General features: G+C 37.8%; 4 protein-coding genes across 4 annotated transcripts in view; 3 read left to right on the top strand and 1 right to left on the bottom strand.

The window, feature by feature from the left end:
* The first annotated feature begins 1,526 nt into the window (after positions 1-1,526).
* LOC136854067 (zinc finger CCCH domain-containing protein 13-like) overlaps positions 1,527-24,245 on the top strand; it is a 177,850-nt gene continuing 155,131 nt past the window's right edge. Inside the window, exon 1 of the mRNA XM_067130186.1 lies at positions 1,527-1,663. The gene's annotated coding sequence lies outside the window, so the exon portion shown is untranslated. The remainder of the gene's footprint in view (positions 1,664-24,245) is intronic.
* Positions 4,026-9,325, top strand: LOC136853877 (uncharacterized). The gene is given in 3 exon segments (XM_067129803.1): positions 4,026-4,260; positions 7,833-8,863; positions 8,866-9,325. Coding segments are annotated over 3 exon segments (1,581 nt in total). The 5' UTR covers positions 4,026-4,170.
* LOC136854068 (uncharacterized) lies at positions 10,042-16,254 on the top strand. The gene is made up of 2 exons (XM_067130187.1): positions 10,042-10,517; positions 13,596-16,254. Exons 1-2 carry the CDS (start codon positions 10,428-10,430, stop codon positions 15,108-15,110), a joined length of 1,605 nt encoding a protein of 534 aa, XP_066986288.1. The 5' UTR covers positions 10,042-10,427; the 3' UTR covers positions 15,111-16,254.
* The window catches only part of LOC136854071 (crustacyanin-A2 subunit-like), a 46,511-nt gene continuing 39,475 nt past the window's right edge, over positions 17,210-24,245 (bottom strand). The window contains exons 2-7 of the mRNA XM_067130189.1: positions 21,057-21,144; positions 19,615-19,763; positions 19,309-19,500; positions 18,699-18,899; positions 18,320-18,383; positions 17,210-17,555 (exon numbers count right to left, since the gene is read on the bottom strand). Of these exons, the coding sequence (XP_066986290.1) occupies positions 17,446-17,555; positions 18,320-18,383; positions 18,699-18,899; positions 19,309-19,500; positions 19,615-19,763; positions 21,057-21,144 (804 nt within the window). The 3' untranslated portion in view covers positions 17,210-17,445. The remainder of the gene's footprint in view (positions 17,556-18,319; positions 18,384-18,698; positions 18,900-19,308; positions 19,501-19,614; positions 19,764-21,056; positions 21,145-24,245) is intronic.

The raw sequence follows: 24,245 nt of genomic DNA on the forward strand, positions 1-24,245 counted from the left end.
GCTATTCCTGTCGATTCAGCTTTAAGTACAACTTTGGTTATCACTTTAAGCTATGTTCTTGGTCATTGTTATGGGTCTTACTTTAAATGTTTCTTTCAAGGTTGTCCCCTGTCTCTTGAGTGAACTGCTGTGTTCCGTTTTGAACATATTCGGAATGCCATTTGTTTCGTACCTGGCTCTTTGAATGGTCTATAGGTGATGACCGTTTGTAATCAGTAATTTAAAATTACAGCGGAAGCATTTTTTTAACCAATTAAAAACCCAGCTGAGGATTTATCACTTTATTACAGAATGTTCTCATACCTGTGAAGTAAGCGCCATAACTTGAGCCAAGTTGAAAATAAGCTATCACATTCCAACTTAACATAATTATCTTAACTGCCAGTTAAAACAATTGAACATCAACCGTTTCTCATAACAATAAAGACAAAGACTGCAGGTCAAGACCCCTCTTGATAACTGTAACAGCTGAGGAAATAACCACTTACGAAAAATTGCTGAGAATATGCATACCTCTACTTGGAATTTTCGTGCTCGATATCTTCTATTTCTCTCGCTCTCTCTCTCTAGAGCACCCAACGATACTTTTCATGCTCTCTCGTATAGTGTAATGTATTACTGCATAAAAAAATTAATCTTAGAAAAAAAGATTATGGTGAATTTGGTCTGAGTTTTGCTTTTCCTCTTACGCTGTCACTGTAGCCTCGATCTGGAGGCAATTGGCACCTACAGTTGGTAGATAGGTGTTACCATTTTGGAGATATGAGCCATATATTTAATTGAAAAGTAAATTTGCTATACTGCCGTTTGAATTATAATTGTAAAAACTATTGTCAAATGTACACGTACTCAAATATCCCTTGACGGCCACACAGCTTAGTGTAAACATCCTACAAGGTTTCGTGCATCAGTTACATGCTGATCGAATGTCTTGCTCATGAACTGTAGCCTTTTGTTACTGAATGACAGTGACAATACTTCAACTTCATCGAATCTATATTTGACGTAAATTTTGGGACTGAATACTAAAAAAAAAAAAAAAAAAAAAAATCAGAATCAACTTAAATAATTTATCCACCCTAGAGTGTATAATAGATGTGGCACATGCGCATGGGTCGTAGTGTTGACAGAAAATCTTCGTCTCCGAAATCGTTGGCTTACTGTGATAAATAAGCAAATTATTTCTTCAGTAGCACATGTTCAAGTGCACGTTTATATATACAAAAAAAAACTCAAACATTCTTATGTAAATCATATAAAAGGTCTGTTTCAATAATATACTAATACAAACACACGAAAGACGAGATTGTATCACAGTCTACTCAGATCAAACACAAACAAACGATCTGCTGTAAATGAATATGCTTTACTTCGTTGCGCGCAAATAAAAAGATATATCTGGCTATGCAAGTGGAAATAAAATGTATTTTAATAACTCATTTCACGTAAATTACATGATTAGGCTAATTCGAAATTAGCATTGTTGTCTATGTGTGAGTAGGGGAGGTTAATGGAATAGTGCTGTAGTTGGCGGGAAGCCGAGAGGATCTTCAAAACCAACTGGATTATAGTCCGTATATCTCAGTGTTCGCTACGTCAAGATGTCAACTTTGATGGACGACGCCCACCTCCTTGGCCACACCTACTCCTTCATCATATATAAGTACCTAGTAATGCTTTTCTATAGTGCGCTGAGTTGTTAGATGTTATAATATAGGCTACATTATTAAGTAATGCAACTTGCGGCTGCGTAGGCCTACCTAGAGCAAGAAGCTCCTTTCTACCCCGGCATGACACCTTATTTATTAAAAAAATCACTGACATTCATATATTTATTGGCAGTGGCTCCATCATTACTGATGTCAACGCAAAACACGTCAAGTGATAAGCAAGTTTGACAAGAGACTTCTAAAGTCTAACTCTGGACATTTCATTCTGACTGGACCCTTGATGCTGTACTGCATGTCCTTCCGGTCTCTTACCCTCTAACTTGTTCTTTCAAATGATTACTTTTGAAATAATTCGACATCTATAGCTAGTCCTCAAGTTAGGCGAGTGGGAAGTGGAGAATAAAAGTAGTGCCTTTTAGTTTTCTGTAAAAGAAAACTATTGTGCCGGCTTTGTCTGTCCGTCTGCACTTTATTCTGTCCGCCATCAGATCTTAAAAACTACTGAGGCTAGAGGGCTGCAAATTGGTATGTTGATCATCCACTCTCTGATCATCAAACATACCAAATGGCAGCCATCTGGCCTCAGTAGTTTTATTTTATTTAAGGTTAAAGTTAGCCATAATCGTGCTTCTGGCAAGGGTATAGGATAGGCTACTACCGGGTCGTGGTTAAAGTTTCATAGGCCGCGGCAAGCACAGCATTATACCAAGAGCACCGAAAAGTAGATCCATTTTCGGTGGCCTGATTAGACACTGTAGCGGCTGTGCAGAAAACTCGATTGCGCCGAAGAAACCTCGGCGCATTGTTTACTTGTTTTTTCCCATGCTCTGTCTTCACATACTTGTCCACAGACCTCCTGGTCACTGGTACAATAGATTTTGGTCTTTAGTAAATAGATAACTGAGAATCCGCTCATAAATGATAGCGATTTTTACTGTCTTTGCTCTTGCACTTGGTTAAATGAAAAACCTTTTAATAGTTTGATAGTCTGAATTTCCTTTTACCCTGTATATTGACAAACTCTCCAAACCGGTTGCTTGGTAAAGGCGGTGATACATTAGTAAATAAATTGCTTTTGCGCCCAATGCTCAATGCTTTGCTCACGTAGGGGGTAGTGCCAGCAGTACACCTCTTGCGGTGCACTGCAGGCTTTTTATAAGGTTCGTTGCAGAGTCCTTTCGGCCACTAATTGTAACTCCTTTCACTCCTTTTACTGTCAATTTCCGTTTCAGGGCTGAATGACATATAGGTCCCAGCGCTTGGCCTTTGGCCTAAATTTTATATTCTATCATTATCAATGCTCTGCAAACTCGAACCATTTTTGTACCAAGATACTGAGGTTTGGTATAGGCCACGTTACTTAGACCTATGCTCACAAACTTTAAATTACGGATTTTATCATTTAAACTTTATTCTATGCACAATTTTATTGAATGAATGTAAAAATAACTTTATTAAGATGCCATTGTAACATATCCACTCTCGTGAACTGGAAAAATTACCTTTACTGATGTTAACCGCCAGAACAAGGAGTATAGACTATTGATTAGCTAAATATTTTATTTCACTGGCCTTCTTTTAAACACACTTTAATACTATGTCAGTCAATGTTAGTTTCTATTGGTAATCTTTATTTATTCACTCTATCTTAAGTATCGTGCAAATGCCATGGAATGCAAAAAAAAAAAAAAAAAATGTGTGGAGGCCAGACTATTACGACGTATGTATGTCATCAATAAATTATGGATGACGGGTACTCAATGAGATTTCAAAAGTTTGTTAAAGTTATTTGACAAAAGACTCCCGTAAGTGCCCAGCCACTGAGCTAATATGAAGATTTGTATATCTAAGAAAAAATTATATAAATATGCAAAGTATACTGGAATGAAAACCAGAATACCATCGCCATGTAGTAACTGAAAGTTCCCGCCCGCCAGCCATTGTTGCAGTGGCTCTTCCATTCACCTCCCCAGACCGCTTATAGACAACAAATTTCATACTATTTCGAATATCATCCTACTCATGTGATTTACATCCAAGAAATTATTAAAATACATTTTATTCTCTCTTGCACAGCCAGATGTCTTTTTATTTACCCGCAACGAGATGAAACATAATTACTGCAAGCGCATTGTTCGTTTGTGTTCGATCTGAGTAGCCTGTTTGCAACAAGTTCGTTTTTCGTGGTATTGTATTAGTACGTTATTAATACGGATTGGAATGTTTATGATTTATATGAAAATACGTGAGGATTTGCTATATATATAAGTATTCAGGTGTATTACTGAAGAAATAGGTTGCATCTTTATCGCAGTTAGCCAGCGATATCGGAACAGATTTTCAGCCACTCACGACAGAGCTATGCGTGTTACCACCTAACTAAATCGTGTGTTGGTGACTGTAGAAATGGGATGATAGATTATTGCTCGGTTCCTTGCTTGATCGCACAATCAGATTCCGGCTGTGAATTTATTGATTCTTGTGTATCTGGTGCAGAAGAATGATGTATCCGAGGAAGCTGCTAGACCTCTGCATCGAAAATTTCGTTCGCCTCACAAAAAACATACAACTAGCCACGATAAGTGACAAGGTAAAATGTACATTTCTACTTGAATATTGCTGTTAAACTGTAGATTCTTGGAGATGTTATAAACGAGGAAAACTAATAACTTCTTCAAACACTGCCCAGTGAAAGCTTAGTATATGTAAATCGAGACCCCTGCCTTTTGCAACTCAGAATGTCAGTAACCTGATCGGTTTGGTACGGTTGGCAACTGACTCAACAAGAAATGAACGTTCTGGTAGTACAGTATTGTATGGTAATGGTGACCTTGAATCTCTCTCTCTCTCTCTCTCTCTCTCTCTCTCTCTCTCTCTCTCTCTCTCTCTCTCTCTCTCTCTCTCTCATCTAGGGCCCGTGCTGGATAGAGAATGACCCTGTCTAACAGAAACGTAAACTAATTTCCACGGAAAACAACCAGAATTCCCACTTTATATATATATATATATATATATATATATATATATATATATATATATATATATATATATATATATATATATATATATATATATGTGTGTGTGTGTGTGTGTGTGTGTGTGTGTGTGAATTCATGTATGTATATACTTATGTATGTATTTATGTATATATATTTATATGTGTGTGCGTGTTGTGTATTCGCTTAAAAATACAGCAGACTGGGTACTGCCAGTTAGCTATTGTCTCTGATTTTTGTAGTTATAGTCATATTTATTGTTCTTAACAATAATAGCGTTCGGGAAAACATATGAAAACAGGTATGCAAGGGTAAAAATTTTGGGAGATGGATCAATGAAAATGATAGAGGGAGAGAGAGAGTTGTGATTTACAAATCAGGAGGTGTTATAGTAATATTTAGGTCAGGCTATGAATAATATTTACACTTTGAGTTTTCATGATGCAGTGCCGGTATATTTTCCAAAATAATTAGTGTTAGCAATTTAACAGAACATATTCCCTCATGCTCTTACTACTGGGACTCTTAAAGACACCTTGCGAGAGTCCGTCTCAAACAGATTAGTTAGACTGGCGGCGATAAGTTGCGAATAGAAATTTTGGTGTGTGTACCTCCCTACTTTTACAGTTGCTCTGGTAAACTAGACACAAATTTTGTAACTGCACTTTTTTTTTTTTTTTTGCGAATGAGGTTTAGATTTTTTTCTTCGTTTATTTTGTATTAAATCCAGATTTAGAGTTTCTTGTAGCTCAGTGGATTTGCCTACACTTCAGTTCTCGAGTTCAACCCGTGATCATTGCTTAACCGATTTCATTGGTAACAACATTACAGTCCCACACAAGGAGGGATTTTTTTTTGTGGGGGGGGGCGACGGATGGAAGGGGCAGAGATGTGGAAGGCTCTTTGGAGACCACTAACAGACACTGCCTGGTTCCTCCAGGTCCTAGCTTGGGTGGAGAGGGTGCTTGGGCTCTTTCCATATGTGTATATGTTCGGCCTCTATGTTCGCTTTTTTAATGGGTAGGAAAAAGCTCTACCTTATATAGCTGTATGGGCAAATTACATTATGTTTATTGCCTTGCCAATTAGCGAGAATGTTCAAGCCAGACATAATTTCGTATAAATATTGTGCTTTTTTGCTTTAGCTTGTTACGATTCATTCAGATACCAAGGCTCGTGTCTCCTTTGTGTGCAGTCTTCGAATGACTGAGAGAATCCAGACCACTCTTCGATGCATCACAGCCACGAGAAGCTTTAGGCCACTTCTTCCTGTGAAACTAGAAATGAAGGAAACAACCTAGTAAGGCTGGATTTTGCGTTTTCCTAAAAACACGTTTCCCCATTCTTAAGAAATAAACGAATAGGACAACCAAAGATAAACTTAGTGTTGCCCCGGATGGCGGTCTGTTTAGATGGCGCTGGCCAAAGCCAGTCGGAACCCAGTAAGTGGGGCAAGGAGTCAAGAGAGCATGACAGGCCTAATGTCAACCTCTGAACTCGAATCACCCAACCGAGATGAAAGTTGCTTCGTTGGTCAAAAAAAAAAAAAAAAATAAAGGCTTTCGCAGATGGATTAAGTTCACTGTATCTTCGAATGGGTGATTTTCGACGAACACCTTGATGGAAGCTTGAGTTATTGCAAAAATTTCGAAGATCAGTCCGCACCACGAAACGTTGTTCGCAAAGAGTGATTAAAATCTAGGTAACTTTTGCGGAAAGTGTGCAAAGTTTTTAAAAAAGTCGTTGATGAACATTTCAAAAGTGCATTTTACAAACTGCCCATAAATAGCCTGCGGACAAAGTTTTCTCGAATGGCTGGCCCCGTAAGGGGTTAGTGCCGTCAGTTTACCTCACGCGGTGCACTGTAGGCATTACTTAAGGTTCTTTGTAGAGTCCCTTTGGCCATAGCTGCAACCCTTTCCATTCTTATTACTATACCTTCGTTCATATTCTCTTTCTTCCATCTAATTTTCCACCCTCTCCTAACATTTGTTTCAACATTATTTTCAGCGCTGAAAGACCTCAAAGGACCCAACGCTTGGCCTTTGGCCTAAACTTTGTAGTCAGATTCCAACTGAATGGCTGGGCTTTACAAGAATGGAAAATACTCGTATCGAACTTCGATTCTCTGGTGCCATTCCTTTACTTTCCTTCTCCTGTTCCTCACAAGTGCTTTGGCATGGAAATATTTTTGCTGGTTTCCTCAGCGCTTTTGATTTATTTTATTTATAATGATTTGCATCAGGTGCTAACCAATTTCTTTTTTGTTATGTACTCGGCTCGCTAAAAGCTTTCGATGCACAGTTAGGAAGCTGTTATTGAATATTATTTTAGTCCTGTTCCAAATTCATCGACTGCACACATAGCACTTTTTGATCATTCATTTAGACGAGTATGGACGGTGCACGATCTGGAGTGCGCGGCACTCATCCGCAGATTGCAGCTGGGGAACGGTTAAATCGTTTGAGAGAAGCCCTCGTAAGGAAAAAAATTCAATAAATATTACTGTAAAACCAGTATATTATGAATTGGCATTGCATCTTGATTATTCAGAACTAGATTCTCTCCATTATTCTCTGACCGCCTCTCGCTCCCTTTCTCATTCTCTCTTTTCATACTTAGAATGAAGTCCTTTGCAAAATTAATCAATCTCCATTGATATATTCCGAAAGTGGTCCAATCTTGTTTCATCTGCTAAATGAAAATGAAAAGTAAAATTGAAGAAATATTCAGAAAGAGGAGACGGAAAGTGGAAGAAACCTAGCTGGAAGTGAATTTGATTACGTTGCCGTATCTCCCTTTTGATAAGCTTACAAGATCAGAGTCAACAGATGGAAATATGGTAATTCGAGATTATGTGCAATCAGCAGAACAAATTAAATGGCTTGAATACGGAAATGATCTATCTGGTGCATATATTTGTTTTAGGCTTACTTTATATTTAGAGGCAGCTAAGTATCAGTTTCATTCTATGTTAACCAAACATCTAGAACTTCTTGAACCCTACTTGAAAATTTGTATGATGAATATAAGTCTTCTGTATAACTCTCTGAGATTGTGGAAGGATAATTTGTTGGCTATTTTTCCTAGCATGATATTAACTGATATTCATTGACTACCAAGATCGGTCCGACAATATTCACTAAATAAAAACTACGCATTGCAGGAGAAGTACATGGCAGTGAAACGTATGTGGGATGTGTTATGGACGCTCCCTCAGAATATCCCCATCCATGCAGGGGAGCTTCTGCACGCCTACCTCATGCCCTCCAGCGGCCAGGATTTCAGCCAAAGTTTCCTCATCGCTTTAGCTGCCAATCTAAGACGAATCACTGTCTTCCAATGGAGTGGGCACATACCGTTACTCCAGACATCGACCTTCAACGATTGCTACGGTTACTGTCAAGCATTTCAACTGCAAGCGCTGGACCTGGCTGGTGTAGACATGAATTTTAATACTTCTCTTCTAGAGGGACTCTTACCGAAATGTCTCTCCCTGAATGTTTTGAAATTAGGCAATAATGTTAACAAAGCAGTTTTAGCTTTAGCTAAGCAATACTGCCCTTTAACGGTTCTTCACATAACAGAGCCGCAACCTTGGAAAAAAGAGCTTTCTTTACCAACGTTGATGGAACTGTTTTTTGATGTGTCAAAAATACACCCAGAAGAATTACTAAAGAAAATTAGAAAAGGAAAAAATCCCCATATGAAGGCAGCATGGCCAAATCTCACTAATTTGTCAACTGGATCTTGTGATGTTACTGATGAGTTCTTTGTTCTTGCCTGGATTGTTTTTAAAAAACTCAAGTATGTTCATAGCAGCGAGAACAACATTTCTGCTTGCATGGCAAAGTATTTGCGGTTGAGAAGCAAAGTTCCAGATCTTGGCCCCCTTGCCATAGGAAGATATTTTTCACTTGTTGAACTCATACCATATTCAGTTAAAGAGTTGATTCAGGTTGCGTGTGCTATTGAAACTTTCACCATTTGTGTGTCTCGTTATTTAGATAGTGACGTTTATAAACACTTTGAAAGACTCTCCGAGGCTTCGTTATGTCCCAAGGCAATCTGGTTAACGGATTTGGCGATATGTCAAGAATTCGAAAGGGGAACCTTCTCCCATTTTGGAAAACGAGCCAAGAAACTTCAACTTGATGGAGGTATGATGGAGATAGAGGAACTTGGTGAACTTCTTTTGATTTCCCTGCTCTTGAAGAACTGACTCTTAACTTCAGATATGGACTGAGCTGCAGCAGTGGTGAACTCCCTGAGTACTTCGTCTTCCCTCAAGTGACGTCATTGGTCATCAGACCATTAGGTAAAGTAAATGCTCATGACCAGCTTTTCCAAATGCTTCCTAACACACGGGAGCTTGTGCTCCTTGGTACCAATGTAAAAAGTAAAAAACTGGCCATAAATTTCAAAATTTTGCCAGAACTACGTGTTCTCAATATTGGTGACTGGAATTTAGTGCACCTTCCTGATGTCCTTGATGTGCCCAGGGATATTCAGTACAGAGAGCGTTTTAAACTTTATGGTCCAAGTGATACATTGTCCTGTGAAGACCTCAGAAGCCTTCTCAATTCAGGATGGAATTATTTTCCAAGATCTAAATCTGCCTTAGAAGCAGAATCTACGGATATAGCCCACTTTGGGTGAGTGACATGCTGAACAATACAACACGTGAGATAAGTGAATCTGCTCATGCATGCAGTGACGTACTGTAGTATAAAATGTACACGTGTCAAATTTTTTCATAATGACTTTATAATGATTTCCTTGTTTGAAATTTTTTTACGACGAATCTTGGACATCATTACCTATAGAAATATTTGTAATAACTACTGTTATCTATTTGTTAATTCCCTTTAGAATTTTGCAAGCGTGCAGGAATTTATGCTCTAGTTTGGCTAGTTACGTTGTGCTGATAGCCTAGAAGCTCACCCTCACCTAATGAAATCTGATATTACCACCCTTAACTGGCAGTCACCTGCGATGGAATGTTAATCCATTCTCAAAATAATAAAGACAGACTTGCCTGCAGGCCAAGAACCTGCTTGATAATTGTAATAGCTGAGGGAATAACCACTTATGAAAAATTGCTTAAGACCACACATAACTTTAAATGGAATCTCTCTCTCTCTCTCTCTCTCTCTCTCTCTCTCTCTCTCTCTCTCTCTCTCTCTCTCTACCCTCCTCTATGCCTTTCGTTCTGTCTCATATAGTATAATGTATTGGTATATAAACAGCTCATTGTCATTTGTTAAAAGTTAAGGGCAATTGCTCTCTGAGCTGTAAGGAGATACATCGTTTCTTTTCCTCTCTACGCTTTCACTGTATTTTCTAAATATAGGCAATTGGCAACTTCAGTTGGTAGATAAGTGTTGCCATTTTGGAGATATGAGCCACACATTTAATTTAGACGTAAATTCTGTATACTGCCTTTGAATTATATAGTTAAAAACCGCTCAAGTGTTCGCGCATACAAATATTCCTTTGACAGCCATACAGCCTACTGTTAACAACATCGTACGTGGTTTCCTGTGTCAGTTTAAGCACCAACAGTTGTTGTCTTTCTCATGGACTGCAGCGTTTGTTGCTGAATGATTGCGATAACAGCTTCAATTTAGTGACGAAGAAAGAGTCGTCTGCTCTGTATTTCCTGTAACTTCTAAGACTCAATACTGGTGTACTACTGTCCTTGTTCGAAAAATGAAGCTCAAACAATGATCTTTACTTCTTTTGTACACGGTACAGAAGAATGATGTATCCGAGGAAGCTGTTAGACCTCTGCGTCGAATACTTCGTTCGCCTTACAAGATGCTTACAACAAGCCACAATAATTGACAAGGTAAAAGGCACATTTTTACTTGAATGTTTTCATTTATGTTTAGATTCTTGGAGATTCTGTAATTGACGAAAAATAACCATTTCTCCAGACACTGGCCAGTGAAAGTTTCGTGTAAGTAAAGGGGGGGCTCCTTGCCCTTTACAATTCCGAATGGCAGTAACTTGAGCGGTATAGTACAGTTGGCAACTGATTCACGATAGGAAATGCACGCCATGGTAGTGTAGTATGGTAATACTGATGGTGGCCTTGAATCTCTCTCTCTCTCTCTCTCTCTCTCTCTCTCTCTCTCTCTCTCTCTCTCTCTCTCTCTCATCTACACATATACATATATATATATATATATATATATATATATATATATATATATATATATATATATATATATATATATATATATATATATATATGTGTGTGTGTGTGTGTGTGTGTGTGTGTTTGTAAGTAGGCTATGCTGTCATTTGAAAATAGAGCAGAATAGGTACTGCTAGGTAGCCTTATGTTTCTTAGTAAAATTATAGTAATATTTATTAATCAAAACTATCAGTACTACACGCTTATGCCAATTATGGAAGCGTTCGTGAAAACATACAAAAGTGGATGTGGATCAATGAAAATGAGAGTCATGTTTTAGAAGTCAGGAGGTATAATAATACTTTTTTCCGTCAGGCTGTGCAAAATGTCTACATCTTGAGCTTTTATAGAAATCTATCTCTTATCCAGATTACTACATCCAAGGGCCTGTCAGATAATGGAAATATCTGTTTATGATAAAAAAAACACTCATCAGATGTATAACGGCAACTTCCAAACCTTGCTCCTCATACCTTGTCACTATTACATAACCATAATTGGTAAAAGTGCTTATAAACAACAACCTTCACGCTTTAAAATAAAAACTTGATGCAATAGGCGATCACCTACCTGAATTTTCCGTATTTGTAATAAAATATACAGTATAACTTCGTTTTGTGCACACAATAAAAGGAACATGTTTTTTTTCTCATATCCAGGTATACTATACGCACAGTACACTACCGTGTAAGACTGGTTTCTGTTTGTTTTTCCTGATTGGCCTACACAATAAAAAATAAAACAAAACTTTTCTATCTCTTAACTGCGTAAGGTGCCGAAACTGCGTAAGTTAGACGATTAAAAACCTGTAAAGAGATTTACAAGTTTTCGTCCTCCTCCCCCCTATCCCAACACCATTGTATCATCAGGGTCACGTACCTCGTGAATTGGTCGGAGAGGGGGGATGAGACGCCTAGAGGGCTCAGGCAGGGGCGTCATTTCAGATTTTTGTTGGGGGGGGGGCAAAGACGGTTTGGCCAGCGAAGCGAGCCTAATCAGCTGAGTTTTTTTTTATTTAGAGCTATTTTATGTGTTTTTGAAGCCACATGAGCAAGAGATTTCAGCAAAAATTATATACTCCCACTACCATATGTTTTATCTCATCATCACTGGTAGCTAGTAGACAGACAAAGATCAAGAAACAGAATATGTCTGAGAAATTTTATATATGTATGATTGCACATTTAAAAAGAAAACATGCCGTTACTTCTTGGGGCTTGGGGGTGAGGGGGCCAAGTTGAGGCTTGGGGGGGACAACTTGGGTCTTGGGGGGGCAAGTTGAGTCTTGAGGGGGGCAGTTGACCCCCCAGCCCCCCCAAATGACGCCCCTGGGCTCAGGTCGTCAAGAGGCTGCAGAGATACACTGGATTCCTGGCACACTTCTTAAGCTTGCCCTTAGCAGCCTTGATATCCTGCAGGGTACACCGGACAGTGTCATACTCCTCCATGATACATGTCTGACCAACCAGCCTCGATCCTCTAGACGTTTTCTGACTTTTTTTTTTTTTGAAGGGTCAGAACCTTCCTAGCCCTCTTAGGAGATGGTGGGGTCTTAGACAAAATACACAGCACCACACACAGCAGAGACAGCACCATCAATGCTGCAGGCACTGCAACAAACACAACAGGATGAGGGAAAAGTATTGCAACTAGAGCACCCGTTTGTGGATGAAAACAGAGAACTGACGCAGAACTGGACAAAGGAGAGAAGCACGCTTTGCTACAAAGCGCATTGATACTCTTCGCATGTAGCCAGTTAGAGAAAGAATATTTATGAAATTGCCATAATGCATACTCAGTCAGCCATTCAAAAGCAATGCACCTCAGTAATGTGCAATGACCTATCCATTTTTGCCAATAGCAGGAAAGTTTACAAAAAACGCAAGTGCTTGCCCATCAGTGCGCCTTCTACCATACGCTTTTGTGCTGATGATGTATCTGTCTCAGCCAATTAAAAGCGTTAAACAAAGTGACATATGATGATGTGTCAGTTGACGTAGCACTTTGAAACCAACAGCAACTGTGAAAGCTCTCAAGAAGTCAAACAGCCACCTACCCGTCTCCACCCATGCCACCCAATCTTCCTACATCCAAAACTCCTTCCCCAAGTCCACCACCCCAACAATAGTCTTTTTTTCAGCCTGCTCATGCCTGTAAGCAGCGTTACCAATACTTTTTCCCGCCCGTCCAATGTTGCCAATCATCTGAGCACTTTTTTTATTTATAAGTAATATATATATATATATATATATATATATATATATATATATATATATATATATATATATATATATACATACATATATATATATATATATATATATATATATATATATATATATATATATATATATGTATGAGTAAAGGACGTAAGTGTCGAAAGGCCTCGCAGCACTCCAGTGATTCCGTTTCTTCGTGGATTTTATCTTTGTTTATATATTCATCACGTTCCATATTTTCGTGATTCAGTTATGCATATATATATATATATATATATAATCATGCTGTGAACCATCTGTACAATGTACAGATCTGCTTTTAGGTTTCTTTATATGCACAGGCAGCTAAATAATATTTAAAACTTCGTGAACTCCACTTGAAAATTTATATGATGAATAAGTCTTATGTATAACTATCTGAGGTGGTGGGAGGATAATTTGTTGTGATATTCATAGATTACTAATATTGGTCCGAGAATAGTCACTGAATTTAAACTACGTATTGCAGGAGAAGTACGTGGCAGTGAAACATATATGGGATGTGTTATGGACGCTCCCTCAGAATATCCCCATCCATGCAGGGGAGCTTCTGCACGCCTACCTCATGCCCTCCAGCGGCCAGGATTTCAGCCAAAGTTTCCTCATCGCTTTAGCTGCCAATCTAAGACGAATCACTGTCTACCCAGAGAAATGTCACACGTCACCATTACGCCAGACATCAGCCTACAATGATTGCTACGGTTACTGTCAAGCATTTCAGCTGCAAACGCTGGACTTAACTGGTATAGACTTGGAGTTTAATACCTCCGTTCTAGAGGGACTCTTGCCAAAATGTCCTTCCCTGAATGTTTTGAAATTAGGAAGCAATAGTAACAAAGCAGTTTTAGCTTTAGCTAAGCAATACTGCCCTCTAACGGTTCTTCACATAACTGAGCGGCAGCCTTGGAAGAAACAGCTTTCTTTAGAAACACTCATGGAACTATTTTTTGATGTAACAGAAACTGACCCTGCAAAAATATTAGAGGAGTTTCTAAAAGGAACAAACCCCAATATTAAGGCATCATGGCCAAATCTCAGTAATTTGTCAACTGGATATTGTGCTGTTACTAGAGAGTTCTTTGTTCTTGCCTGGATTATTTTTAAGAAACTCAAGTATGTTCATAGCAGCTTGACCAGTGTTAATGCTTGTATGGAAAAGTATTTGCAGTTGAGAAGTAAGGTTCCAGATCTTGGCCCCCTTGCCATAGGAGAATATTTTTCATTTGTTGAAAACATACCAGATATAGTTGAAGATTTGGTTCGGGTTGCTTGTGATATTGAAAATTTTACCATTCATATGTTGTCTTCTGGTCCAGATGAAGACCTTTATAAATACTTGGAAAGACTCTCCGAGGCTTCGTTATGTCCCAAGGCAATCAGGTTAATGAATATTCGAACCATATGCCAAGATAAACCCAAAAGGGGAATCTTCTCCCTTTTTGGAAAACGGGCCAAGAAACTTCAACTCAACGGAGCTTTGCTGGGAGTGGTGGATATAAAGGACCTTAGCGAACTTCTTTTGGATTTTCCTGCTGTTGAAGAACTGACTCTTGACTTCAGACATGGACTGAGTTGCGGCAATGATAAACTCGCTGAGCACCTCATCTTCCCTCAAGTGACGTCATTGGTCATTAGCCCATCAACTGAGGAAAATGCTTATGACCAGCTTTTCCAAATGCTTCCTCACATACAAGAGCTTGTGCTCCTTGGTCCCAGTGTGAAAATTAAAAGACCAGCCATCAGTTTCAAACTTTTACCAGAACTACGTGTTCTCAAAATTTCTGACTGGAATTTAGTGCACTTTTCTGATCTCCTTGATGTGCCCAGGGATATTCGGTGCAGAAATCGATTTGATCTTCATGGACCAATTGATGCATTGTCCAGTGAAGATATCAGAACCCTTCTGAATTCAGGATGGAATTATTTTCCAAAATCTAAATCTACCTTAGAAGTTGAATCCCGGGCCAAAGCTTACTTTCATTGAGTGGCATACGGACATTGAAATGTTGTAGCACAGAGTGTGCAAGATACTGTATTTCGTTGGAGTCACATTTTGTTCTATAATATTTTGACAACAGTCTTTCATAAAACAAAAATTGACCGTCAGTATCATGTTTGTTATTCTATTAGAACTCCAAACACTGTTTATACCTGAATGGTAATTGCCCATAATATTGTTATTATTCTTTCCTAGCCTTTGACATGAAATAATTTCCATTCAAAATAACATCCTTTTGCTTTGAAATCGGCTGTTATTCATGCACTGAGACCTTACATATTTCTCATTTTGTTAGGCAGTCTTATTCCAGCAAGCTTTCCACCAGGTACGATTACTACAAACTTGTATTTCCTTTACTGTATATGTTAGATGATCGTCTTAACAAGACATCAGATAGTTTTTGACTATTACTCTTGACATCTGTGGTGCTTAGACAGAGCAATATTAGACTGTCTCATCCAGACTACCCACGGATGGCTTTTTCTCCCCCATTCACATCTAGAGGTGGTTCTCAAGTTTCTGTTCTCTCATCACTCTTTTCCTCCTGTGTATCAGCAGTCTCCGCCTACCGACCTATTTCTAGGGAATTACCTATGATCTATATATTTTTTTCCTTTCCTTCCTAGTTATTCAGATGACTCAGTAACACTTCTTCCCATCTTGAGTCAGTGGAAGTCAGCAACTTTCAAATTACTCAGATCAGTGACTGTTTTTGCCTTCATTGTAAATCTTTGGACTATTCCTCAGCCTCTGTTCTTTAATTTACCATTTTTAGAAAAGCAGGCTTCCACTTTTCTTGATGATGGTGAGTCCCATTTTCTTTCTCCTGTCAGACAGACTGGGCAGGATATGGACACAGGGTTGCTTGTCCCGTTGGTCCTGGGGTTATAAGCAGTTTGATTATTTTCTGTAGTTTGTCATATTATATTGTCTTAATGCGTTGTATTTCTTGAGCTCTTTGTTTATACCAGTTACAATATATATTTCTTTCAGTTAATTTCTTACAGTATTTTGAGGCGGGGGGCATTCAATGTTATGTTCAGTTATAAGACTGTTAGTTACTTCATAAAAATGTTGTCATATGGCTAGTAAAATGTTTCACTTAAGAAATAAAAATGAAAACTCAAAAGTATGCTTCGACGCTCTCAAGACCTCTTGGATTTAGCCCGGGCAGTATGAAAATTAACACTGAAAAAGTTAAGTATACTTTAGTTTTACCAGACCACTGAGCTGATTAACAGCTCTCCTAGGGCTGGCCCGAAGGATTAGACTTATTTTACGTGGCTAAGAACCAATTGGTTACTTAGCAACGGGACCTACAGTTTATTGTGGAATCCGAACCACATTATAGCGAGAAATGAATTTCTATCACCAGAAATCAATTCCTCTAAATCTTCATCAGCCGGCCGGGGAATCGAACTCCGGCCCAGCGAGTTCCAGTCCACAGCTCTACCGACTCACCCAACGAAGAGTTATTTAACATGTCGATTTACAACGCTCTCATTTTTAAATACTCAGAGCAAATAATGCTCATTTGGCATCTCAGATTTTTAAAGACTATCATTTTATTCTAAATTTAGACAGGGCTGCCATGACTTATGATGTGAAAAGCCAACAATTAAACTTTAATTTTTCATTACTGATTTGATTCAGTAACCGAGTGGCATGTACAGTAGATGTTCCATGGCTACGGGTAAGAAATATTCGATTTCTAATTTTTTCCACCATTGTGAAAATAGACTTCCACTGAAAATACGAATACATTAGTACAATTTCATTTGTGTACTCGGTAAGGGTCAATCTTATGTAAATCATATTCGTGCTATTTGGAAGAGATATTCGGTCTTTATGTCTTTATGTGTTAGTTCGCAAAGAGACTCGTAAATCGTGGCCATGAGACATCATTTTTCTCAGGAAAGCAAAGGATGTGAAAAGACATTTCGCACTTGTAAAAATACTCTCCGATAGTAAGAGCCTTTTGGCTGAATATATATAATTAAAAAAAAGGCACTGTAAGAACCATTAAATTTTAAAAGCGAAATGAAAATATGGGAATCATTTGCATCAATAACATGCTACACCAATAAAGATACACCTTTATTTCTTATAGAAATATTCTATATACAGACCACTATGCGCTAAGTTGAAACACTACAGGTAGGCATAATTAGGAGAAAATTTTCAAGCAGAGACAGAAGATACTACTTTCAATAAATAACAAGAACTTCTGGCTTCCAACTCCAGAATTCTTTAAAAAAAAAAAAAAAAAAAAAGACAGAACGATAATGGAACGGTAACAATGGAAAAGGGAGAAGGATGTTCAGCGTTGCAGGAGAGCCGTTACGAAGATCAGTACCAAGGTTGCAGAGGTGGAAACGCAGGTAGCGGCGTTGGGATCGTCCCCCATCATTTCCTTGTCCTCCGACTCGCCTGTAAGTTAATACTTAGTTATAATAGCAGTCGAACCTCAAGGTGAATTTATGTGTACACAAGCAAAACTCTAAATCCCACCGGACACCGGAGTGTAGGTACACACATACAAAATCATTAACAGATATGAACTACATTGCAAAAGAATTGTCTGTGTGGTTTATCTAGTGAGCTCTGCTTTGTCATTCATAATAATTCGTGGATATTACTAGCATTTACATTTGGAATTTTCATTTTTATTTTGGTACGAAAATCGACCAGATAATCTAGATAATCTAATAGTTTTGGGATTTGCAATATCACAACATTAATTTTGTTTTGCCCTTCACTGTAAATACTCGTCCAAGCCTATAAGAATTGGTTTAGTTCAATGTTTTTACGTTTTCAAGCACCCTTGCTTGCATTGAAATTAAAAATTATTTATCAATATTGCTCTACACATACAGGTTACATCATCCTTTTCCATAAAAATAATTTTGCAGAAGACTTTCAATATGTGGCCTATTCTTCTCCTTGGCATTCAGTTAAAAGGATAACAAACACAAGGGCCCATCGCTTTATGATTTCCCTGAACCTGGAATTTCATTAGCTCCAAAAGTCTGGTTATCTGTTTAGATATATTTACCAACAACTGAGAGTCCAAACTTCCTCTGACCCTTAATTTAATCCTCTAGCTGTGTCTTACCTGCTTCTCTGTTTACGTCATTCTTTCTTCCTTGTCTCAGTTCTCTTGGAAAAGATAATAAAACAGAAAAAGTGATTACCTGTATTGCCTGGGAGATTTTCTTCGGAGATGAGCAATATCTTCTCTTCCAACTCTTGGACAGCCTGAGAAGATGAAACACGATTAGAAAATTGTGAAATAAAAAGATGGTTTCATTCTGTTGGTTTCTAATAGAGTTTAGTGCTCGAATGCCGTATTAACTAATCGTTCAATCTTCTCTTACATTACTAAGAACATGAAATATCTTTAAGACATCCTAGACCATAGCATATCTCTAAGACGGCAGCATTTCTTCAAATATCTCTATTGTACTTGAAGCGAAAGCTTTGTAAAATGATTAAATACAGTAATAACAGCTTCTGGTTAATTCTGGCAGGTCTCTTTTTCAAACACAGGTCAGAAGTCGTAGACAGAAATACCTTTTTCTCCTCTTTCACTATTTCCTTGATCTCTTTCAGTTCCTCCTCCACCGTGCCACTTGATGGAGAGTTGGGCGCTGCGGTTGTCAGGGGCAGGGGAGTAGGGACGCTTGACGTAGGCTGGTATGGACCTAAAATATTCAATAAATAATCCTCGTTTTCCGCCAGCATCTGGTCCAGTTTATCAGAGTATGGGCATGGCTGTTATAAAAAAAAGAAGAAAAATTAATGTTATAACTACCTTTGTGTGTAAAACATACATATTCTTTTCAAACCTGAATCCAGGTCCTATGAAATATATACGTTGTTTCAAATTCTTATATGTATGTATGTATATACATTATATATATATATATATATATATATATATATATATATATATATATATATATATGTATATATATATATATATATATATATATATATATATATATATATATATATATACATATATATTATGATAATTTGTAACGCATTATGGTTATTTCATCGTACTTCTCAGACTTCCTTCAAATGGCTCGAGTTAGCTCAGGACTAGATGGTCGAAGGATCACATACTATGTGTTGCAGGAAAATGAAATTATATTATATTCAGATGTCTCCTACTTACCGCCCCCTGTACAATAGGAACCATTTTCTTATAGTTGACACCAAGGTTCTCGAAAGTCCTGTGACAAAGTCGGATCTTCTCCGCCGGGAGCATAGGATTCCGGCCGAAAATCCAGAAGAACTCGGCTCGGAATCCAAAGTATTCCAAACACGAGTAAACGCAGGAGTAGGTTCGGTAGTCAGTTGAAATAATCTGTAATTTTGAGGAGTAATTATTTCTGTAATCAAATCAAAGTGTACTTTTTAAATTTCTATGAAAACTTCGTCACACTAACTATTAACGACAAAAGTAGTTACACGGAAATACCTGATACGGTGCAGCTGGAACGCCTGCAGCTTCGACCGTCATGTGCGCGGGATTAGGCGTTGGTTTATCTGCTACGCGCATGATGGCGCCTTGACGAACCTTCTTATCCTCAGACGTTAGCCCTCGAGTTGCTACGTTCATGTAATTGTCTGTGAGGAAGAGAATGAAATATATATATATATATATATATATATATATATATATATATATATATATATATATATATATATATATATATATATATATATATATATATGATCCATTTTGGTGGTGTAATGGACTACCTCAGTCTTTTAACTATTAGGGGTTCGAATCTCAATTAGAATTTCTTTACTCATTTTTTTAGATCATGGTCGCTTGAATATTAACAGCACTAACTAGAGAACTCTCTCTCTCTCTCTATTACACACACACACGTATATATGTGTATATATATATATATATATATATATATATATATATATATATATATATATATATATATATATTGTCCATATATACTGTATGTGTGTGTGTGGGTAGGTGGGTGGGTGGTAGGTTAAGTGGAATATTTCCTCTACCTTTACATAAACAGACCTTATTTTAAGCAACGATATGATATGGGAATTGGAATGGTAAGGAGATTGATATCGTTGTTTTGACACTGAAATGATCCAAGTGGCTTCTGGTGGTCTGTCGCTGTGGATGTCCGCGACTAGGGTAGAGAAGGGTATGGCAAAATATTAAAGAGACATTCATTCTAACCAAATGACTAATTGAATTGCAGTCAACTGGAAGCATGCCTGTTTGCGTAAAAGTCTAAGCCTATATGTTACTCCCTTTTACGGCTTAAAGCTACATTTAGAAGTAATAACTTAGTACTGTTTGATGACTGATTAACCAGAACTAAGTTAACATTGACCTCTTTGTAATATTAAAAAAATAAATAAATTCAGGTAATTACGAAAGGCATACGAGACACAAGTACTGCATTCATTCATAAGCTTCAAGTACTCACAAACAGGATTAATGAACGCTAGCGTATTCTGTGTTTGTAGATATCAACTCACACATTCTTTTCCTTCATCTCTACCGTTACCCATAAGCTAAGGGTCGGTTGCCTTGATTCGTCTTCTCCAGCTATCCGTATCGAAAGCATCTTCCTTTATTAAACCCTTCTCCAAATTCTCCTTCACCTTTTCACTACATCTAATTGACTCACAAATTGATATGTGAATTACGCGGGCTTTTATGTAGGCCAGGCCACATTGATATCATCGTGTCACTATTACTGTATTGCTAAAGTAATTCTGACTCTCGCTTAAAAGATCTGCACGGCTAGTTCATGTTTATGCGTCTATATGGAGCGAAAACAAATGGCTTAAAGGTGCTGACAGATAAGTTAATAAATAAATGTAAAAAGACAGGCAGACCGAGAGGTAACAGAAATATATATCACTTACCTTTCCAGGCATAATTCTGGGTGACGCATTTTTTGGTGTGCTGGTATTCATTTGGAACACTTTCGATGTCAAACCACAGGCCGGTATACTGTGAAGAGAAACAAGAGCAAAATGAGAACCTCTCGAAGTACAACATTTCGTAAAACGTTCCATAACAGTCGCTTCTTCAACAATTTATTTTAACGACAGTGGTTTTGATTATTCGCTCTTCGACTTATTCTCTGATCTCCGAAACTTCATATTTCCCTCTGAGTTCTCGAACTTCCAATAGCTTTCGCTGTTTACAAGGCAGGTCTGTGGTAAATCAGGTGTTCCAGATTCTTGATCACTCAGTATTTTTTTTTAAGCAAAGGATTTTATACATAAAGAAAAACCTATGCTATGGGGGGTCCTGGGCCGCCCCTGTCAGATGCTTGCCCATCCCACCGGCTCCCCCCCCCCGGTTGAAATTCCTTTTTTCTAGCTAAACTATAACCCTTACAGTATTTGATACATTTACATATAGTAAGAGCTGATAATTAATTGAAAATTGAGCTCCATAATTTCAAATACAGGTTTACTAATTACTAATAATATTATTTTCCTTCATTCACATGGATATAGTCATTCGAGAATAGTATATTTTACTAATTACAGAACTGGTACATTAGTTTTGTGTAATTTTCTTTGGCCCACCCAAAAAATATTTTGGCCCCACCTAGAACCCCCCCCACCTGACGGAATGCCAGCTATGCCACTGGCTAAGGGCACTTGACGCCCAAGAAAAAAAGAATCATAAATTAGAAACTCACCAACATTTTGGAGGTGATTAAAACCACAAGCCTTTGAATCCAGGTGAGGGAAAAAGCTTCTTCATTTATTTTTATCTGCATTCAGGGGTTTTTCATAATAAGCATTTCCAAAGTTAAGAGCCCATCGTGGCTATTAATTTATTAATATATATATATATATATATATATATATATATATATATATATATATATATATATATATATATATATATATATATATATATATATATATATATATATATATATATATATATAGAGAGAGAGAGAGAGAGAGAGAGAGAGAGAGAGAGAGAGATTTTGTGTGTGTATGTATGTATGTATGTATATGTATATATGTGTGTGTTTATATATAACTAAATTTCTTCTTTCTCTCTCTCTCTCTCTCTCTCTCTCTCTCTCTCTCTCTCTGTTACATGAGAAAGAGGAATAAATGTTAATATGGATTGTGGAAGAGAGGGCGTGAGTGATTTGATTAGGCGCTTGAGAATAAATACTACGGATTATGGTAGGATTAAAGAAGGGGCGAGTCACAGAATACATCATTGTGAAGCAAAGGATGTAGCTACTTGGAGCGCCTACGGAAGCCAAGGTGGGAATGTACAAAGGGGTCGTTGAGCAAACTCTTCATTAGGAAGGTGAATCGCAGAGGTTTAATACAAATGAAAAGGAAAAAGTTGCACCTGTTTAGGTGCATTATTAACGTAGTCTGTGTATAGTTTAAGATCTGAAAGTATGTGGGATGGGGAGTTACATAGAAATGGCTAAAAGGTTTACGTAGGCGAAGTAATGGACAACAATTGTTTTAGCATGCGAAGGATAGGCACGATAGATTGGTGAACGAGTTTATAATTCGGAAGTGGTAGGAGGGAGGCGTGGAAGACTAGACAGTTGAAATGCTAACGGTAAAGGGAAGGAAGGGCCTTATTATCGAGGAAGCGTAAGAGAGCTTTCAAAATACGAGGTGAATTGTGCATCTGGTGTAAGAGAGTTCGACATGCTGTTGATGAAACTACTTGCGAAGGTGTACGAAGCAGCTAATGTTGTGACGCTGTCTGCACAGAGGGTCAATCCACGATTTTATATGAAGGTGGAATCAACGATTATATATATATATATATATATATATATATATATATATATATATATATATATATATATATATATATATATATATATATACATACATATATATATATATGAGAGGATTTATATATCTATGGATATTCTGTTCAACCGTACTAATTAGCATGCAGTATCTGTAAATCTTGCAGATAATTCTACATATTACACTACTGATACTGATATATAATTATGTTTATTTATATCTTCAGTATTCTGAGTATTATTAGCTTCTCTTTGTACAAGAGTGGCCCTTCTTCACATCATCAGAGATATTGCAATATTTTCACGTCTAAAATCACGAGCCAAAGAATACCAGAACAGATTAAATTTCGCCTCGGTCAGACGCCGCACACGCAAAAACCACGCTTCCACAATTACCACATTATCAGCGAAATTAATGTTATTACAATGTCTTTATCTGCGTGTAACGTGTTTTTACCTTTAGGGCACGTATATACGATTAAAATTCCGGGGCAAAAGATGCCACAAGAACGGATCAAATTCCTCTTTGGTCTGAAGCACGTCCCACAATACCACACCTACCGGTTCCCACTTTTCCAGGAAGACAATGAATCGCCTTCAGCGAAGGAGGTAATAGTGCTTTATCATAGGTTTCTTTACTGATTATTTACCCTTTCTCTATCATGTCAGGTCATAAGTTTATATCCCCACAAAAGATTAATCTCATTTCATCTATTTATTTCCCATGTGAAGTCTTCCTACGAAAAGCAAGAAGAGTTCACACGTTACTTTCCCTTTTAGGGTTGATCGATTGGTTTATGGCTATTAAAACTAGCGTCACAACATCTAGGTTATTGACGCCGTTCCTTTTCAGGGGATGGAAGACCTGCCCCTTGGACAGAGAATGATCAAAGAAGCCAGAAAATGCACGAGCTGGCGACATCTGAGCTGAGTCTGGCAGGATGAAGGGGGAGGAAAGATGCCGATTCGCAGATGACACCCGATACTTAGCCCGTGGAAGGTGATGACGAGGGATAAGATAAAATCTTATTTAATGTCTTTACTCATTACATTAAGGATATCGAACCAATTGGGTTAATCAAAGCAATGGTTTACAACACAGTGTCTAGGAATTATAAGTTCTTCATTGGGAGGGGTGGGTAGAGCTTTAGGCTAGCACGCTCTTGGCCCAAGGTTCGACTCTCCGAGCGGCCAATGAAGAATTAGAGGAATTTATTTCTGGTGATAGAAATTCATTTCTCGTCATAATGTGGTTCGGATTCCATGATAAACTGTAGGTCCCGTTGCTAGGTAA

Source organism: Macrobrachium rosenbergii, chromosome 28 (genome assembly GCF_040412425.1).
Source record: "Macrobrachium rosenbergii isolate ZJJX-2024 chromosome 28, ASM4041242v1, whole genome shotgun sequence".
Classification (NCBI taxonomy): domain Eukaryota; kingdom Metazoa; phylum Arthropoda; class Malacostraca; order Decapoda; family Palaemonidae; genus Macrobrachium; species Macrobrachium rosenbergii.

Coding starts and splice junctions, on each gene's coding strand:
- LOC136854068 (XM_067130187.1), top strand. CDS start 10,428: ATGATGTATCCGAGGAAGCTGTTAGACCTCTGCGTCGAATACTTCGTT. Junction 10,518..13,595: donor AAGCCACAATAATTGACAAG/GTAAAAGGCACA, acceptor TACGTATTGCAG/GAGAAGTACGTGGCAGTGAA.